Consider the following 18146-nt stretch of genomic DNA (forward strand, 5'->3'; position numbering starts at 1 on the left):
ATTGTCCGGAGGGAACAGTCACTGCAGATGGATGTCATGCTGGGTAAGAAGGAGGGTCAGAGAAAGAGAGGAAGACCCCCAACGAAATGGATCAGCCAGGTGGCATCATTGATGGCATCGAATGTGGCAGCAATAATGAGGTTGGCCCAGGATAGGACATTGTTTCGTTCTGCTGTGCATGGGGTCACTATGAGTTGGTTCTGACTCGATGGCACCTGACGACAACAACAACAACAACAAAGCTGTATACATCCATGGTGAGGTAAACTGAATGGCTTCAGGAAAATATTGAACTGAGTACTGAAAGACATTTGGAATTTGGATTGTCAAAGAGGCCACAGACTTGTGTTCCATACATAGTGATTCAAGGAATAAAAATAGAGAAGTCAATTTATTTATTTAATAAGTATTTTTAAGCACTTAAAATTATCTAGACACTAAAGTAAATAATAAAATACGATTAAGTTATTTTAACTGTGTGCCAATCTAGAAATGATTATGCCCATGATTGTAGTACATATTAGCACAGGATAAAACAATGAGATGGTTAGGGTTTTGTGTCCGCTTGACTGGGCCAGGTCTCAGTGGTTTCGCTGTTAAGACATAATAATGCCCCATGATGAGAGCTAATATAATGTAATCACTCCCCACAATGTGATCTGATGTGATCAGCCCTAATCTGAGCTAATTATCCTATGTGTTGTAAATCCTCACTTCTAAGACAGTAATGAGACCTGATATAATTTATAGGATTAGGTTATATCTCAGTCAATATAAAGGGAGAGAGGAGTGTGCACACAAAGAGGGTTGGTGGCTTGCATGTTGCTCTGATGCTGGAAGCTATGCCACCGGTATTTTAAATGCCAGCAGGGGCACCCATAGTGGACAATCCACTTACCTTAGGGGCAAACCCAGTTCCCAAAACTTTCAAATTCTTCACACATTTAACTTTTAAGTTTTGAAACACCCAATCATAGGTTACACAGTTCAGTTCTATGTCCCACTGGATTAAATGGAAAATATTTGGAAGCATAATTTATGGTAATCCTTTTGGTAATAATCCAGCATTATCTGAAATTATTGACAAATTTAAATGTGTTTTCCATAGCTGCAAGTTTTTAGAATGTTTAAAAGTAATTAAGACGGTGATAAGTAAATATTTAGGCAGAAATAATTTATTTCAATAAAAATTTTAAAAGCCTTACCTTGAAATGCTATTAGTAAATTTCTGTTATATTTAAATTTTGTTTTGTTTTGCTAAGAGCATAGCTAGTTGTTCCTGTTTTTCTTATACAACAATAATAACAAAAAGCAAACTCTTTTTAAAAAAAAAAGGTTTCAACTGAGCTTTCTTGCACACTAAGACAAACTAGGAAGTAAAAGCAGACTACTTCTGAATGCTTAGCCACGGAAAACCTTATGATTAGCATTAGAACACTGTCAGCACCAGACTATTTAATCTTGAAGCATGATAAATAACACCAGGCTATTGTCATATATAATGGAAAAGATGAGCACCTCAGGCTAGAAGGTACCCAAAATACGACTCAGAAAGACCTGCCTCCTCAAGTTGGTAGAGTTGACCATAGTGATACAAATGAAGGAAAGCTTTCAGGACCTTCTTTTATTAATGGGGCATAACTCAAAATGAGAAAAAGCTGAAAATATCCATTAATAATCAGAACTTGGAATGTACCAAGTATTAATCTAGGAAAATTGGAAGTTGTCAGAAATGAAAAGCAACACATAAAGATCAATAAGCTATGCATAGTGGGTTGAAATGGACTATATTGGCCGTATTGAATCAGGCAATTATAGGGTTTACTATGAGGAAATGGCAAACTCATATATGGGGTCATATTCATCATCAAAAGAACATTTCAAGATCTGTCTTGAAGTATAATGCTGTCTGAGCTGTGGGTTAATGCACTGCACTGAAAATTAAGTTTGAAACCCAAGGTGGGCAGTTCAAGCTCACCAGCTGCTCTTCGGAAATCCTATACAGTATTGCTATGGGTTGAAACTGACTTGATGGCACTTAACAACAACAACAAGGAAGACCAGTTGATACCACTATTATTCAAATTTACTCACCAACCACTAAAGCCAGTGATTATGAAATGGAAGAATTCTACTAATTTCTTCAGTCTGATATTGATCAAACATGCAATCAAGATATATTGATAATCACTGGTGATTGGAAACAAAGAAGAAGGGTCACTAAGTTGAAAAATATGGCCTGGGTGATAGAAATGATACTGGAGACCATGTGAAAGAATTTTGCAAGACCAGTGACTTGTTCATTGAAAATACTTTTTTTGAACAGCATAAAAGATGAATATGCACATGGATGTTCACTAGTTGGAATACAAAGAAATCAAATTGACTATATCTTTGAAAAACTCCTTATCTGCCAAAACAAGACCAGAATCAAACTGTGAAACAGCATCAGTTTCTCATATGCAAGTTCAGGTTAAAGCTGAAGAAAATTAGAACAGGTCCATGAGAGCCAAATTATGACCTTGAACATATCCTACCTGAATTTAGATACCATGTGAAGAACAGATTTGATGCATTAGACACTAATGACCCAAGACTAGAAGAGTTGTGGAATGCCATCAAGAACAGTATATAAAAAGAAGGCAAAAGAAGAGTAGGAAGTTAAGGAAGAAATAAAAGACCAAAATAGATATCAGAAGAGACTCTGAAACTTTTTCTTCTGTGTAGAGATGCTAAAGCAAATAAAAGAAGTGAGAACGTAAAAGGGCTGAACAGAAAATATCAAAGGGCAGCTTAAGACAAAGCAAAGTTTAATGGTATGTGCAAATGTCTGGAGTTAGAAAAGCAAAGGGGAAGAATACGCTCAGAATTTCTCAAGCTGAATGAACTGAAGAAAAAATTCAAGCCTCAACTTGAAATGTTAAAAGATTCTATGGGCAAAATACTGAATGCTGCAGAAAGCATCAAAAGAAGATGGAAGGAATACACAGAGTCACTGTACCAAAAAGGAATGGTTAATATTCAACCATTTCAGGTAGTAGCATATGATCAAGAGCCAATGATACTGAAGAAAGAAGTCCAAGGTGCACTGAAAACATTGGCAAAGAACAAGGCTCTGGGAATTGATGGAATACAAATTGAAATCTTTCAACAAACTGATGCAGCATTGGAGACCCTCACTCACCTATACGAAGAAATGTGGAAGACAGCTACCTGGCCAAATGATTGGAAGAGGTCCATATTTGTGCCCATTCCAAAGAAAGGTGGCTCAATGGAATGCAGAAATCATTATATCATTAATGTTGCATGCAAGTCAAATTTTGCCAAAATTAATTTTAAAATGGGTGTAACATTAACATGGAACTGCCAGAAGTTCAAACTGGATTCAAACGAGGATGTGGAACAGAGGATGTGGAACAAGGGATATCATTGTTGACATCAGATGGATCTTGACTGAAAGCAGAGAATACCTTAAAATTGTTTACCTGTGCTTTATTGACTATGCAAATGCTTTCAACTGTGTGGATCATGATAAGCTATGGATAATATTGAGGAGAATGAGTATTCCAGAACACTTAATTGTACTCATGAGGAGCCTGTACATAGACCAAGAGGCAACTGTTCATACAGAGCAAGCGGGCACTGAATGGTTTAAATATAGGAAAGGTGTGCTCCAGGATTGTGTTCTTTTCCCATACTTATTCATTCTGTACATTGAGCAAATAATCTGTGAAGCTCCATTAAATGAATAAGAACATGTCATCAGGATTGGAGGAAGACTCATTAACAACCTTTGACATGCCCATGATACAACCATGCTTGCTGAAAGCTAAGAGGATTTAAAATACTTACTGATAAAGATAAAAAACCACACCCTTCAATGTGGATTGCTTCTCAATGGAAAGAAAACAAAAATCAATGTAAAAGGACCAATAAATGATATCATGATAAATGGAAAAAAGACTGACGTTGTCAAAGACTTCATTTTGCTTGGATCCACTATCAAAATGCATAGAAGTCTAATGACATATTGCACTAAACAAGTCTGTTGCACAAGACCTCTTTAATATATTCAGGAGCAAAGATGTCAGTTTGAGGACTAAGGTGTGCCTGACCCAAGTCATAACTTCATATGCATTTGAATGTTGGACAATGAATAAGGAAGACAAGTAGAAGAATTGATGCATTTGAGTTGTGGTGTTGTTGCCATTGAGTCAATCCTGACTCAAAATAACCCTATATAGGGTTCCCAAGGAGCGTCCAGTGGGTTTGAACCAGTAACCTTGTGGCTTACAGTCCAGTGCTGATCCTACAGCACTATACCAGGAATCCAGTTATGGTATTGGAGAAGAATATTAAAAGTACCATGGATTGCTAGAAGAACAAACTAATCTGTGTTGGAAGAAGCACAGCCAGAATGTGCCTTATAAGCCAGGATGGCTAGACTGTGTGTCTCATACTTTGAACAGTTATCAGAAGGGACAAGTCCCTGTGTAAGGACATCATGCTTGGTAAAGCAGAGTCCACAAAAAAGAGGAATACCCCTGAGATGGATTTGCACAGTGGCAGCAGCAATGGGCTAAGCCTAACAATGATTGTTAGGGTGACTTAGGACTAGGCAGTGTTCTTGTGCATAAGGTTGCTATGACTCGGAACCATCTTCTAACAAAAACGGCAATGACACTACCACCAAAAAAGAAGAGGCAAGAGTGGATTGCATCCTTTGGACCTGGGTCTCTGCCCTGTGAAGGGCCCTGCCCTTAAATCCAGAGAAAGATTGATGCCAAAACATATGGAGATATCCAAGAAATGCGAGTCCTACAGAAGGAGTTCTGGTAACATAGTGGTTATGAGTTGGGCTGCTAACCTCAAGGTCAGCAGTTGAAAACTACCAGCTACTGTGCGGGAGAAAGATGAGGCTTTCTGTTTCTGTAAAGATTACAGCCTCGGAAACCTTCTTCAGGGTCGCTATGAGTCAGAACCGACTCCACGGCACATAACCACCACCACAGATACTGAAAAAAGACAAGGACTTTTCTCCAAAGTGAGCACTCTGAATTCAGGCTTCTAGCCTTCTAAACTGTGTTAGATTAAATTTTTGTTTTTTAAAACCATCCACTTACGTTATTTCTTTAATAGCAGGATAACAAAGATAACTAAGACAAACTATAATTGATAATTTGTTTGAAGGTGCTATAAAAGTTGGAGAGATTTTGTAAGTGTTCATATATAAGGTGGCATTTGAACTAGGCCTCTAAGGATATTGATGACCATAGATAAGGGTGTGGGAGGAGTATAAGTGGTATAAGTGAGTGAAATGAATATTTCTCAATTTTTTTTTTTCTCCCAACAGGAGCTGTATTTGATGAAAATACTAGGAAAATATTGGTTGTACAAGACCGAAATAAAGTAAGTTGCTTTTGCTTTATAAACTGCTTTCTAAATGTTAAGGGTTTTTAGGAGAAAAATCAAAGGTAGAAATTTTTATATGCCTAGAGTATTATAGAAAGATATTTTTTAAAGTCATTACCAAACAGTTATGTATCATTTGCATATTTGCTTAAATCAAAAAATACTTTATGCAGGCTTTGACAATGTCAAGTTAATACTCAGTGGTATCCATTCACCATTATTTCACCACTGCAGGAAAACTATAAATGGCTGTTTTTAATCGGTAAGACAAACTGTCTCTGACAGACTATTCTTCTGCTTTTTCAGCATTCATTGATATCCTACTTTGTGCCAGGTACACAAAGAGTACACAAAAACTAATAAGACAACATCCCTGATATCTTGCAATTTTCTATCTATGAAGAAAAATCGACATACAAATGGATGGTGACAAATCACTTTGCCTTATCCAAAACCAAACCCACTACCATCAAGTGAATTCCAACTCACAGCAACCCTAAATAGGGTTTCTGAGATTTTTATGGGAGCAGAGAGTCTCATCATTATCCTGAGGAATGTCTGGTGGGTTGAACTGCCGACAGTGTGGTTAGCAGCCCAATGCCTAACTCACAACGTCACCAGGGCTTCTTATACTTTGCTTTATGGAGCCCCCAAATCAGAGGAGATAGCCTTTAAACTAAACCTTGAAGAAGGAGTAGGAGTTTCCCAGGCAAAAAATAAAGAAGGATAAACATACTGAGAAAACTGGAATTGTGTATATAAAGACACAGTGGATGAAAATACTGGTAAAAAAAAATTCACTATGGCCACGAGTTCAGGGAGTGGTAAAACATTTGGCCTGAAAGCTAGATTGGGAACAGATTGTAAGGAGGCTTGTGTACCAAAATAAGGAGTTAGGCAACTAGGGGCAACACAGATTTTTAAGGGAAGCACCAAGATTAGCCTATGAATCATAACAATTCTATCCTCAAGTGATCATGGGGATGGTGCAGTATTTCATTCCTTTGTGCATGGAGTCACCAGGAGTCAAGAGCCAACTTAATGGCAACTAACAACAACTAAGATGAGAGAGCAAATGTTTTTATCCTCTAGAGTATAAGTAAAAGTGAAAGGAATGTTTATACTTTCTGAGACTTCAGTAAATATTAGTTGACAGAGTCAAAATATTTTTCCTTATCAAATGTTTTTCAATTCTAAATTAATATATTTGCAATATTAACTGAAAGCTGTTATCACACATTTCTCAAAAATGTTACAAAAATTCTTATGGTTATCTCCTACCTAACTTTTGAGGCTTTAGTTAAGGAGAATCTCTGACTCAAACTGAACTGTATCATCAACAGCTATATATTGACTACATAAAATACATTTAGTACATAATATAGGCAGTCGTGCCAACAGAACAAGGAATACTGAATGGTTTAAAATCAGGAAAGATGCATGATAGGTTTGTTTTCTTTCACTATACTTATTCAATCTGTATGCTGAGCAAATAATCTGAGAACCTGGAATATATGAGAAGTTGACTTCAGAATTAGAGGAAGAGTCATTAGCAACCTGCGTTATGCGGATGATACAACCTTGCTTGTGGAAAGTGAAGAGGATTTAAAATACTTACTGATGAAGATCAAGCCCTGGTGTGGCACTTTGGGTTAATGCACTGGAATGCAAGGTCGATTTGAACCACAAGGTCAGCTGCTCAAGCTCACCAGTCACTCCTTGGAAACCCTATACAACATCGCCTTGAGTTGGAACCAACTCAATGACACTTAAGAACAACAACAATGAAGATTAAAGACCACAGCTTTCTGTATGGGTTGTACTGCAATGTAAAGAAAACAAAAATTGTCACCCCTGGAGCAATAAATAACATCATGATAAATGGAGAACAGAATGATGTTATCAAAGATTTCATTTTGTTTGAATCCACCATCAACACTGATGGAAGCAGCAGTCAAGAAATCAAACAATTTACATTAGGCAAATCTGCTGCACAAGACCTCTTTAAAGTGTTCAAAAGAAAAGATGTCAGCTTGAGGACTAAGGCATGCCTGACCCAAGCCATGGTATTTTCAATAGCCTCATTTGCATGTGGAAGTTGGACAGTGAATAAAGAAAACTGTAGAAGAATTGATACATTTAAGTTATGGCACTAGAGAAGAAGTCCAACGGTACGTTGGACTGCCAGAAGAGCAAATCTTTGTTGGAAGAAGTACAACCAGAATACTCCTTAGATGCCAGATAGCCAGACTTCATCTCTCATACTTCTGACATATTATCAGGAGGGAGCAGTTCCTGGGTAAGAATATTATGCTTGGTAAAGTGGATGGCCAGTGAAAAAGAGAGAGACCCCTCAATGAGATCGATTAATACAGTAGCAGCTGCAGGGGGCTCAAGCGTAACAGCAATTGTAAGGATGTGCAGCATCGGGCTGTGTTTCATTCTGTTGTGCGTAGGGTCAATATGAGTTGAAACCAATTCGATGGCACCTAACATCAACAAAATATTATTTTGCCTACCCCTCAGAAAGTTTTAATTTGAATTTTCATTTTTAGGTATTTTGGATACCAATACATACATATATATATATATATATATATATATATATTTGTTGTTGTTGTTAAGTGCTGTCGAGTCAGTTTTGACTTATCCTGACCCTGTATAGGGTTTCCAAAGAGTAGCTGGTGGGTTTGAACTACTTCTGACCTTGTGGTTCATAGTCCAGTGTGCCCGTAATATTGTTAACATTGTTATAATACATTAGAGGAAACAAAAATAGGACACACTGAAGGATAGTATCATCAGTGATGATGACTGTATATAGCATACAATTCAGTTTTGTGTTCTTGAGTACCTTTTCTCAGTAAGTACTGTTGCTCTTCAGAAATGAGAAGTATTGATGAGGATGTTAGTGGGATCTACTCAGGAAAATCTTCAAGGAGGAAGAAAACCTTGAACCAAGCTTTGTACAAAAAGAAGAATTTAGAGGACAGGATATTGCAGAAGAGGGGACCAGTAAGAGAGCAGGTACAAGGCAAGAAGAAGCAATGTATTTGCTGTGAGACTCATTTGATGGAAATGACTGGAGATAGGAAGCATGACTGAGTGGTGAGGTTAAGACCTAGTTATGTTGAGGCCTAAGAACCAGTCAGAAGAATTTAGACATGATATGGGATGACCATGTGATGAAGATGCTGTATGGATAAGATTAATCTAATAACAATGTGCAAATTAGTCTGAAAACATGTGGAATGGAAGGAATTCAATAGAAACAAAATAGACTTCAGAATAATACAGAACTCATTTCCATTGCTTGGGTTAATTCTAAGTAGCCCTGGTAGCACAGGATTAACTGTTGGGCTGCTAACTGCAAAGGTCAGCAGTTCAAATCCACAGCTGCTCCACAAGAGAGAGATGTTGCAGTTGCTTCCATAAAGATAACAGTCTTGGAAATCCTATGGGGCAGTTCTGCTCTGCCCTAAGGTCACTAAGAACAAATTGACTTAACAGTTCACAATAGACCATTTCTACCTTCAGCTTCCTCATTTGTAAAATTTACATAATAATACTTTCATCATAGAAAGGCAGTGTCATGACAAGGGAAGAGATAGGAGTTGGTGACAGTAAGATTGTTTGGCAGTTAAGAAAAAGAATCAGTATTTAGAGCTAGAGATGAGGGCTGGAAAACTGGATCACCAACAAATACAGGACTGTGGGTAGAGAGAAAATGTCACTTCATTATCATTAGTTATCAAATGAGTTTGAGGTTGAAGTTGTCACTGATTTTATTCTACTTGGATTGACAATCAATATTCATGAAAATGGAGGCCAAGAAATAAAATGACATATTGCATTGGTAAATCTGCTGCAAAATACCTCATAAAAATACTTACTGTTGTTGTTGTTAGGTACCGTCAAGTTGGTTCTGAGTCATAGCAACCCTGCACAGGGTTTTAAGCAAATATGTCACTTTGATAAATTAGAGTCATCTAGCCCAGCCATGGTCTTTTCAGTCTCCTTGTATGTATGCAAAAGGTAGACAATGAAAAAGGAATCCAGAAGAAATGATGCATTCAAATTGTGATATTAGCAAAGAATACTGAATATACTGTGGAATTCCAGAAGAACAATCAAATCAGTCTTAGAAGAACTATTACCAGAATGGTTTTAGAAGCGAGAATTGGGAGACATCAACACTTTCTGATTGGTTACTAGGAAAAACCTATCACTAGAAAAGAACATCATGTTGGTAAAGTTCAGGATCAGTGAAAATGAGGAAAAGCCTCAATGAGATGGAGTGACACAATAGTCACAACAGTGGACAAAATCATAACAATGACCAGAAAATAGCATAGGACCAGGCAATGTTTCATTCTATTTTTCATAAAGTATCTACGAGTGGGAGCTGACTCTGTGGCAACTAACAACAAAAACAACCCAGACATTTCTTCTCATTCCTCCTGAGAAGTTAGTGAGTACAAAAAAGTTGCCATGGGTCAGTTCCTTGTTTCATTAAAAGAGAGTTAAGAAGCACATTAATGAATACCTTTTTTATACTTCCACCATTGTGCTTAAAGAGCTCTGGTAGCGTAGTGGTTACGAATTGGGCTGTGAACCTTAAGGTCAGAAGTTCGAAACTACCAGCTGTTCCGTGGAAGAAAGATGAGGCTTTCTGCTCCCATAAAGGTTTACAGCCTCAGAAATACTGTACAGGGTCGTTATGAGTCAGAACTGACTCCACAGCACATAACAACAACAACTATTATGTTTAAAAGCTGTTGACTCTGTTCTTCAACCACATTCCTCATCTTTGCTTCTGAGTAAATGTTGAGCCCTTGATTTCATATAGTGGACTATTTAAGGGAGCCCATTACTCATGGATGATATTAAGGGCTCATTTTTTAAACTTCAGTTATATAAAAAATGCTACTCTTATTAGTGTATTACAGTCAGTATTAATACAGTCAGTATTAAGAGACATGGGCTTATTTCTTGCACCTGTACTTAGCTGTCTCTTAAAACAAAATTTAAAGTGTCACATCCGACAATTGACTATACTCCGCGACCTACATGGAGAGATTAAACCCGAGTAGGGGCGATGGGAGATTAGAAATAAAGGAAGGCACAAGACACAAAATGAAAATAGTCAAGTTGGAACCAGGTGGGACACAGCATTCTGATGTAGATACTGTGACTTTGACTTAGGTTCAGCACATTTATTATATACACAAATCAAAGGAGGTGCTGGGAGCAGGTCAGAGAAAAACATCTGGTGTTATTGATGCATGCAGTAAGCAGAACTTTATCAGAAGAATGTAACTTGTGGTTGCAAAGGAGACAGAGATAGAGCAAGATGTTTTTGCAGACTTGAACTGAAGTTCATACAAGGAAAAATCCTTGCCAAGTTCCCTTTTCCCCAAAGCAGCCCTGCAAGGGGGGCAAAATGACCTGGGAGCAGCCTGATTTTCTGGACCACAACTGTTTAGTTACAATCCTTCAGTTAAACTATCCCCAAGTCTGAGGCCTTCAGCTCAAATCACTCCCAACAAAAAAGCAAGCATATTTCTCAAAGGTATCACTTAGAGAAAAATACAGTTCCATGCACAGATTCCATTTCTAATTTGTATTTGTGTGTGTGTGTGTATATATATATATATATATGACAGTTGAAAGCCAAATTATTGTCATTATCTGCCAACTTCACCAAACTTCCAAAGAGCCAGCGCTGTCAAGTCAAACTCTGACTCATAGCAACCTCAAAGGACAGATTGTTATTGTTGTCAAGTGTCATGGAGTAGGTTTCTACTCATAGTGACCCTGTACAGGGTTTCCAAGTCTATAAATCTTTACAGGAGCAGAAAGCCTCCTCTTTCTACTGTGGAATGGCTGGTACTTTCGAACTGTCAACCTTGAGGTTAACAGCCCAGTTTGTAACCAGTACACTACTAGAGCTGCTTAAAGGACAAATTAGAACTGTGTTAATGGTTTTCCAAGATTGACATCTTTGTGTATGTGGTGCTATAGGATAAGTACTGGACCACAAGGTCAGTTTGAAACATAAGGTTGAAGGTTCAATTTCACCAGCTGCTCTTTGGAAATCCTACACAGGGTTACTATGAGTAGGAACCGACTCCATGGCACTTGACAACAACAATAATCTTTGTGGAAGCAAACTGACATCTCTTTCTCTCATAGTGTAACTGGTTCGAACCACTGACGATTTGATTAGCAGCTGAGCACTTAACAACTGTGCCACCAGTAGGATAAGCACTGGGCTGTTAACTGCAAGATTGGATGTTAAAAGCCACCAGCCACTCCTTGGTACCCTACAGGGTCACTGTGAGTCAGAATCAACTTCACCAGTGCCTAACAACAACAATGCATATATAAACATTATATTGTTAGGTGCTGTTGAGTCAGTTCCTACTCATAGCGACTGTATGCACAACAGAATGAAACATTGCCCAGTCTTGCACCATCCTCACAAACACTGTTAACCTTGAGCCCATTGCTTCTGCCACTGTGCCAGTCCATTTAACTGGGGGTTTTCCTCTTTCTCACTGACCCTCCAATTTACGTAGCATGATATCCTTCTCCAAGGACTGGTCCCTTTTGATAATATATTCAAAGTATGAGAGATGAAGTCTCATAATTCTGGCTTCTAAGGAGCTTTCTGGCTGTACTTCTTCCAACACAGATTTGTTTGTTCTTCTAAATGCATTGATTCTTCTATGGTCTTCCTTATTCACTGTCTAACTTTCACAAGCATATGAAGCTATTTAAAATACCATGGCTTGGGTCAGGCACATCTTAGTCCTCAAGCTGACATCTTTGCTCTTGAGTAATTTAAAGAGGTCTTGTGTAGCAGATTATGTCATTAGATTTCTTGACTGCTGCTTCCATGGGTGTTGATAATGGATCTAAACAAGATGAAGTCTTTGACAATTTCAATCTTTCCTCCATTTATCATGATGTTACAATCCTCCATTGGTGAGGATTTTTGTTTTCTTTACATTGAGGTGTAACCTAAATCAAAGGCTGTGGTCTTGGATCTTCATCAGTATTTTAAGCCCTCTTTGCTTTCAGGAAGCAAGGTTGTATCATCTGCATATCACAGGTTGTTAATAAGTCTTCCTCCAATAGGATGCCACATTTTTGTTCATAGTTTCTTGGATTATGTGCTCAGCATACAGATTGAATAAGTATGGTGAAAGAATACAACCTTGGCACACACCTTTCCTAATTTTAAAGTATTTGGTGTTCCCTTGTTCTGTTTGAAGCACTGTCTTTGGTCTATGTACAGGTTCCTCGTGAGTACTCGTTCTCCACAATGTTGTCCATAGCTTGTCATCATCTACATAGTCGAAAGCCTTTGTATAGTCAACAAAGCATAGGTATTCTCTATCTTTTGCAAAGGTAATTAGATAAACATATTGAGTCGGTTCTGACTCAAAGCAACCCTGTATAGGGTTTCCGAGGAGCCACTGGTCAGCTTGAACCGCTGGCCTTGCAGTCCAGTGCATTAACCCACAGTGCCACACCAGGACTCCATATAAACATATATTATCTTATATTACATATAATAATATATATACATATGTAACTTTTATAAAACATATATATATATATATCTTTCAGTGTATTATCACAAGCATTTTTTCAATGCTAGGGCATAAGGAATAATAATAGTACTAACATGTATTGTGTTTACTAAATCTTTTTATTTGAAGACATGACTCCTTTGTATGAAGTGGTTCATTTAATTATCACAGTAACCAATAAGGATTATTATTCCCATTTTTAAAGATGAAGAAACTGAGGCACAGAGAGACTAAGTAATTTGCCAAAAATTAAATGGATAATGTGGTGGAACCAAGACTTCAATGCAGACAATTTGACTTCAGACTCCATGACTTAAAAATAAAAAAGCCTAAAATAGCTCTTTATTTCATGTGAGAGTGAAATACCCCAATTCTCTCCATACTCAGTAGTTCCATCATATATCAAGTAAGAATTTCAAAGACATAATGCTCATGTGAACCCAAGAACTGTTTCCCTAAACACAAGGAAAGGATGAGAAACACCAGAGTGCCTAGCTCATCCTGTTCTAATCTACAAAAAAGAAGGTTTTTGTAGCCATTATTATTTCATTGTAAAAGTCATGATACTATTGGGCCAAAGGATTTTACATATAATTAATATTGACTGTCTAAAATCTAAACAAACTTATTTAGGATTTTCTTCAATTAAATTAACTTCAATGGAAAATGACAGCCTCTGTAATATGGTAGACAAAAGATATGCCCACAAGCTATTGAAAAATAACAATATATGTAACATAAATGTAGGATTTCTGAGGCTGTAAATCTTTATAGGAGCAGAAAGCCTCACCTTTCTCACACAGAACAGCTAGTAGTTTTTACTGCTGACCTTAAAGTTAGCAGCCTGACCCATAACCACTATGCTATCAGAGTTCCTTAACATAAACATAGATTGGTTAATTCCTTTTCTTAAATTTGACAAAGAAATATATACCTTTGTGTGTAAGTTTCTTTTAAGGGAGTATTATTAAAGGTTTTAATGCTTTTTTGTTGTATCCTTTTAACTCTCTTTTCTTTGCATTTAAAGAAGAAATGGTGCCTTCTAAAGTCATTTAATCTTTTCTGGGCGCATTGACATGAATTTGTGGAGAAAAAACTGGATTACGATATAGGATAACTGGGTCCTTAGGTTTGGTAATGCCACTATCTTGGGCAAATATCTGAGACTTTTTAGATTCCACATTTATAAAATTAAGAAGTTTGACAGTGTTAAAAATTACCCCAATAATATATAATCCCATCTTTATACTTGTCGTTGTTGTTAAGTGCTGTTGAATCGGTTCCAACCCATAGTGACCCTAGGAAACCCATAGGGTTTTTGAGGAGCTGCTGGTGAGCTTGAACCACCAACCTTGCAGATGAAACCAACTTTGCAGTTCCAGAGCATTAACCCACAGCACCACACCAGGACTCCAACTTTATTCTTATGCACATGTAAAATAAGATACTACATATAATCTGGTCTAAATCACTTTGGTATTTTGGAAGGAAATGAATGAACTCCTGAGATTTTAAAATAGTACAGTGTTTCAGAAATGACTTTGTCAATTAAAATTTCATTCAGAACTTTAACTTAGACTGAAAGGTAGCCAGGCTAACATGACTGCTCCACTCTTAGCAGCACTTTAGAGTTGGTTGATTTACCAGAGAAAAAACTATTTATGCAAATACTCATTTATCAAATGAGATATTCATAGAAAACAAACTGTTAAAAAGTGGGTTGTAGTCTGAAAAAAAATGGAAAAATATATTTTTTGGCAGCTATGGGTGAACTGTCTTATTTCAAACCTAGACAGCTTGAAATTTTTTGGATGTATGTGGGGATTATTTTCCCTGTATAAAACCTACCAAGGCAAGTGATTAAACTGGTTTAGTTTGTAGAAACCAAACTTATATGGCAACTGTATTATACTAATTAATTGATAAGGTAAGAATTTTGTTGGGCTATCTTTTTCAAACAGGGTAGTAGTCAAAAGTCTACATACTAAATTTGCCTGAACTCCATATGTAAATCACTAAAACTTTTATAATTTTTTTATTAATCATCTTTGCATTCTGCAAAAAAAAAAAATGGCACCAACTGTTTGGCGCCATAGAATAAGCACTTGACGGCAAGGTCAGTTTGAACTGCAGGTCAGCAGTTCAAACTCACCAGCCACTCCTCAGAAACCCTATACAGGGTCACTTTGAGTCTGAACAGATGGCACTTAACAACAACAACAAGCCTCCCACAGCACTCTCTGCTTCTCATTTGAGTTCAAGAATTCATTGCAGTGGTCACACAGAGTTTCAACACCATTTTCACAGTATGGAGCTTATTAGGGAAGTTAATAGGTTACAATTCAGGGTCAGAAATGTTCAGAGCATAGTTCTTCCAGTCAGGATAGCCTCTCCTCTGTAATGACCACAGTTAGTCCTCTTTCTGGCCCAGTCCCTTGGCCTGGCCCATGCGGGCAATGTTAAGAGTTTTTTAGGGCTGCTGATAGATGCCCACAGGCCTCTGCTGGTCTGCAAAACTAGCTCTGCCAGTTAAGTGCCTGGAATTACCCCACTCTGCAAGCAAGCCTCCTGCACAGAGTCACTAAATTTTACTTTCTCTGTGGGTTGGGAAGCTCCTACTCTGTCTCATCTCTGGCTCCCAGTTCTGCTGTTGCTGATTCTGTGCCACTCCTCTGGTGTCACAGCTTTCTGACCCTGGGTCAAGGAGGTTCAGTGCACATTCCAAAGAACATACTCCTCTTCTGGTTCTTCTTTGATGGTAGTGAGATTCCCCTATCCTGCTTCTGAGATGGCTTATTTTAAACCCATATTAGACTTTCAAGTTTTTACAATCATAATTAACTCTGATAACATTCACACCTGAATCATATCATCCTATCAGCATCTTTTCCCACCTTTACTTACCCAGACACTAAAAGAAAGGGTTGTTTGGTGTGAGTTACAAAGACTATGGGTAGAAGATCCATATGAAGTAATCCACTACACTCCACTATTAATGCTTGTTTTTGTTTATCATTGTTTCAAACAAATAATTGCTAGTGTTTTCTGAAATGATCATTAGTGTTTTCCAGGGTATTCAGGAAACAAAGGGAGACCTAAAACTTAATAAGTAAACAAATAAAACATATCTCATTGTAGGGTTACAGCCTAAAAGGAAACTAAAGACACCTATCCACAATGACATTGTTTATAGCCATTCTTTGAAATAATTTACTTCAATCTGTAGCATTTAGTAATAAAGAAGCTTTCTCTTTCTATTCTAGGGAGGTTTTTGTACTAACATTTAGAGTCAATGGAAGGTCATAGCTTTGGTCAGGGTTGAGGTTGAGGGAAATGGACAGTTGCCTTCAAGTGAGTTGGTTCTAACTCATGGCAACCTAGTGTTTACCAAAGAACTGTGTTTCATAGGGCTCTCAATGGCTGGTTTTTTAAAGTAGATCACTGAACCTTTCTTACAAGATATCTTTGTGGCCCCAAACCTTCAGCCTTTTGGTTAACAGCCAAGCAGGTTAGCCATTTGCACCACATGTGGAGACTTTTCCACCACTCATCTGTCAGTTAGTCATACTATGGTGGCTTTCATGTTGCTATGAATCTAGAAGCTATACCATCAGTATTTTAAATACCAGCAAGGTCATCATGGTGAACAGATAGCAACTGACCTTCCAGACTAAGACGGACAAAAAGAAGGAGAGACAGACTACTTCCAAGTATTTAGTCACTGAAAATCTTACGAATAGCAGTGTAATACTGTAAGCACTAGAATACTGAATATTGAAACATAATGAAGAGAATCATAATATTGTCAGATATAGTGCAGAAAAATGAGTCCCTTAGGTTGGTAGGCACACAATATACAACTGGGGAAGAGCTATCTCCTCTAAGTAGTTGAAAGTGATGACATAGACCTTCATTTGTTGATTATCTCAACTCAAAATGAAGAGAAACAGCTGTAAACATCCATTAATGATTAGGACAAAGTATAAATCTAGAAAAATTGGGAGCTGTCAAAAATAAAATGGAACGCATAAACATTGATATCCTAGGCATTAGTGAGCTGAAGTGGACTGGTATTGACCATTTTGAATCTGACAATCACATAGTTTATTGTGCCAAGAAGAACAATCGAAGAAGAATGGTGTCACATTCATCATCAAAAAGAACATTTCAGGATCTATCTTGAAGTACAATGCTGTCTGTGATAGGATAATATCTATATGCCTACATGGAAGACCTCATCACTCATCTGTCAGTTTGTCATACTGTAGTGGCTTGTGAGTTGTTGTGATTCTGAAAGCTATGCCACTGGTATTTTAAATACCAGCAGGGTCACCCACAGTGGACAGGTTTCAGAGGAGCTTTCAGAGGAAGATAGACTAGGAAGAAGGAGTGACGAACTACTTCCAAATATTTTGTCACTGAAAACCTTATGAATAACAGAGAAACACTGTTAGATATAGTGCTGGAAAATGAGCCCCTCAGGGTGGAAGGCACTCAAAATGCGACTGAGGAAGAACTGCCTCCTCAAAGTAGAGTTGACCGTGATGATGCAAATGGAATAAAGCCCATGGCAGGAAAGCACTCTGGAACTTCAGGCTGACGGGCACAACTCAAAAGTGAAGAGAAACAGCTGTAAGCATCCATTAATAATCAGAACATGGAATGTATGAAGTATGAATCTATGAAAATTGTAAGTTATTAAAATGAAATGGAACGCATAAACATTGATATCTTAGGTATTAGTGAACTGAAATAGACTGGTATTGGCCATTTTGAATCTGACAACCACATAGTTTACTATGCCAGGAATGACAAATTGAAGAGGAATGGTATTGCATTCTTTGTCAAAAAGAACACATCAAAATCAGTCATGGGGTACAATGCTGTCTGTGATAGAATAATATCCACGTTCCTACAGGGAAGACCAGTTAATACCACTATTATTCAAATTTACGCATCAAACCCTAAAGCCAGTGATGATGAAATAGAATAATTCTACCAACTTCTTCAATCTGACATTGATCAAACATGAAATCAAGATGTATTGATCATTACTGGTGATTGGAATGCAAAGGTTGGGAGCAAAGAGGAAAGATCAGTAGTTGGAAAATATGGCCTTGGTAATAGAAATGA

The 18146-nt window shown here is 37.5% G+C and overlaps 1 protein-coding gene across 1 annotated transcript in view; it reads left to right on the forward strand.

Moving 5' to 3' along the window:
• Window positions 1-18146, forward strand: part of NUDT6 (nudix (nucleoside diphosphate linked moiety X)-type motif 6) — a 55398-nt gene that overhangs the window by 16153 nt on the left and 21099 nt on the right. The window contains exon 3 of the mRNA XM_006866283.1: window positions 5354-5409. Within this exon, the coding sequence (XP_006866345.1) occupies window positions 5354-5409 (56 nt within the window). The remainder of the gene's footprint in view (window positions 1-5353; window positions 5410-18146) is intronic.

This window comes from Chrysochloris asiatica, unplaced genomic scaffold (assembly GCF_000296735.1).
Source record: "Chrysochloris asiatica unplaced genomic scaffold, ChrAsi1.0 scaffold00088, whole genome shotgun sequence".
Classification (NCBI taxonomy): Eukaryota; Metazoa; Chordata; class Mammalia; order Afrosoricida; family Chrysochloridae; genus Chrysochloris; species Chrysochloris asiatica.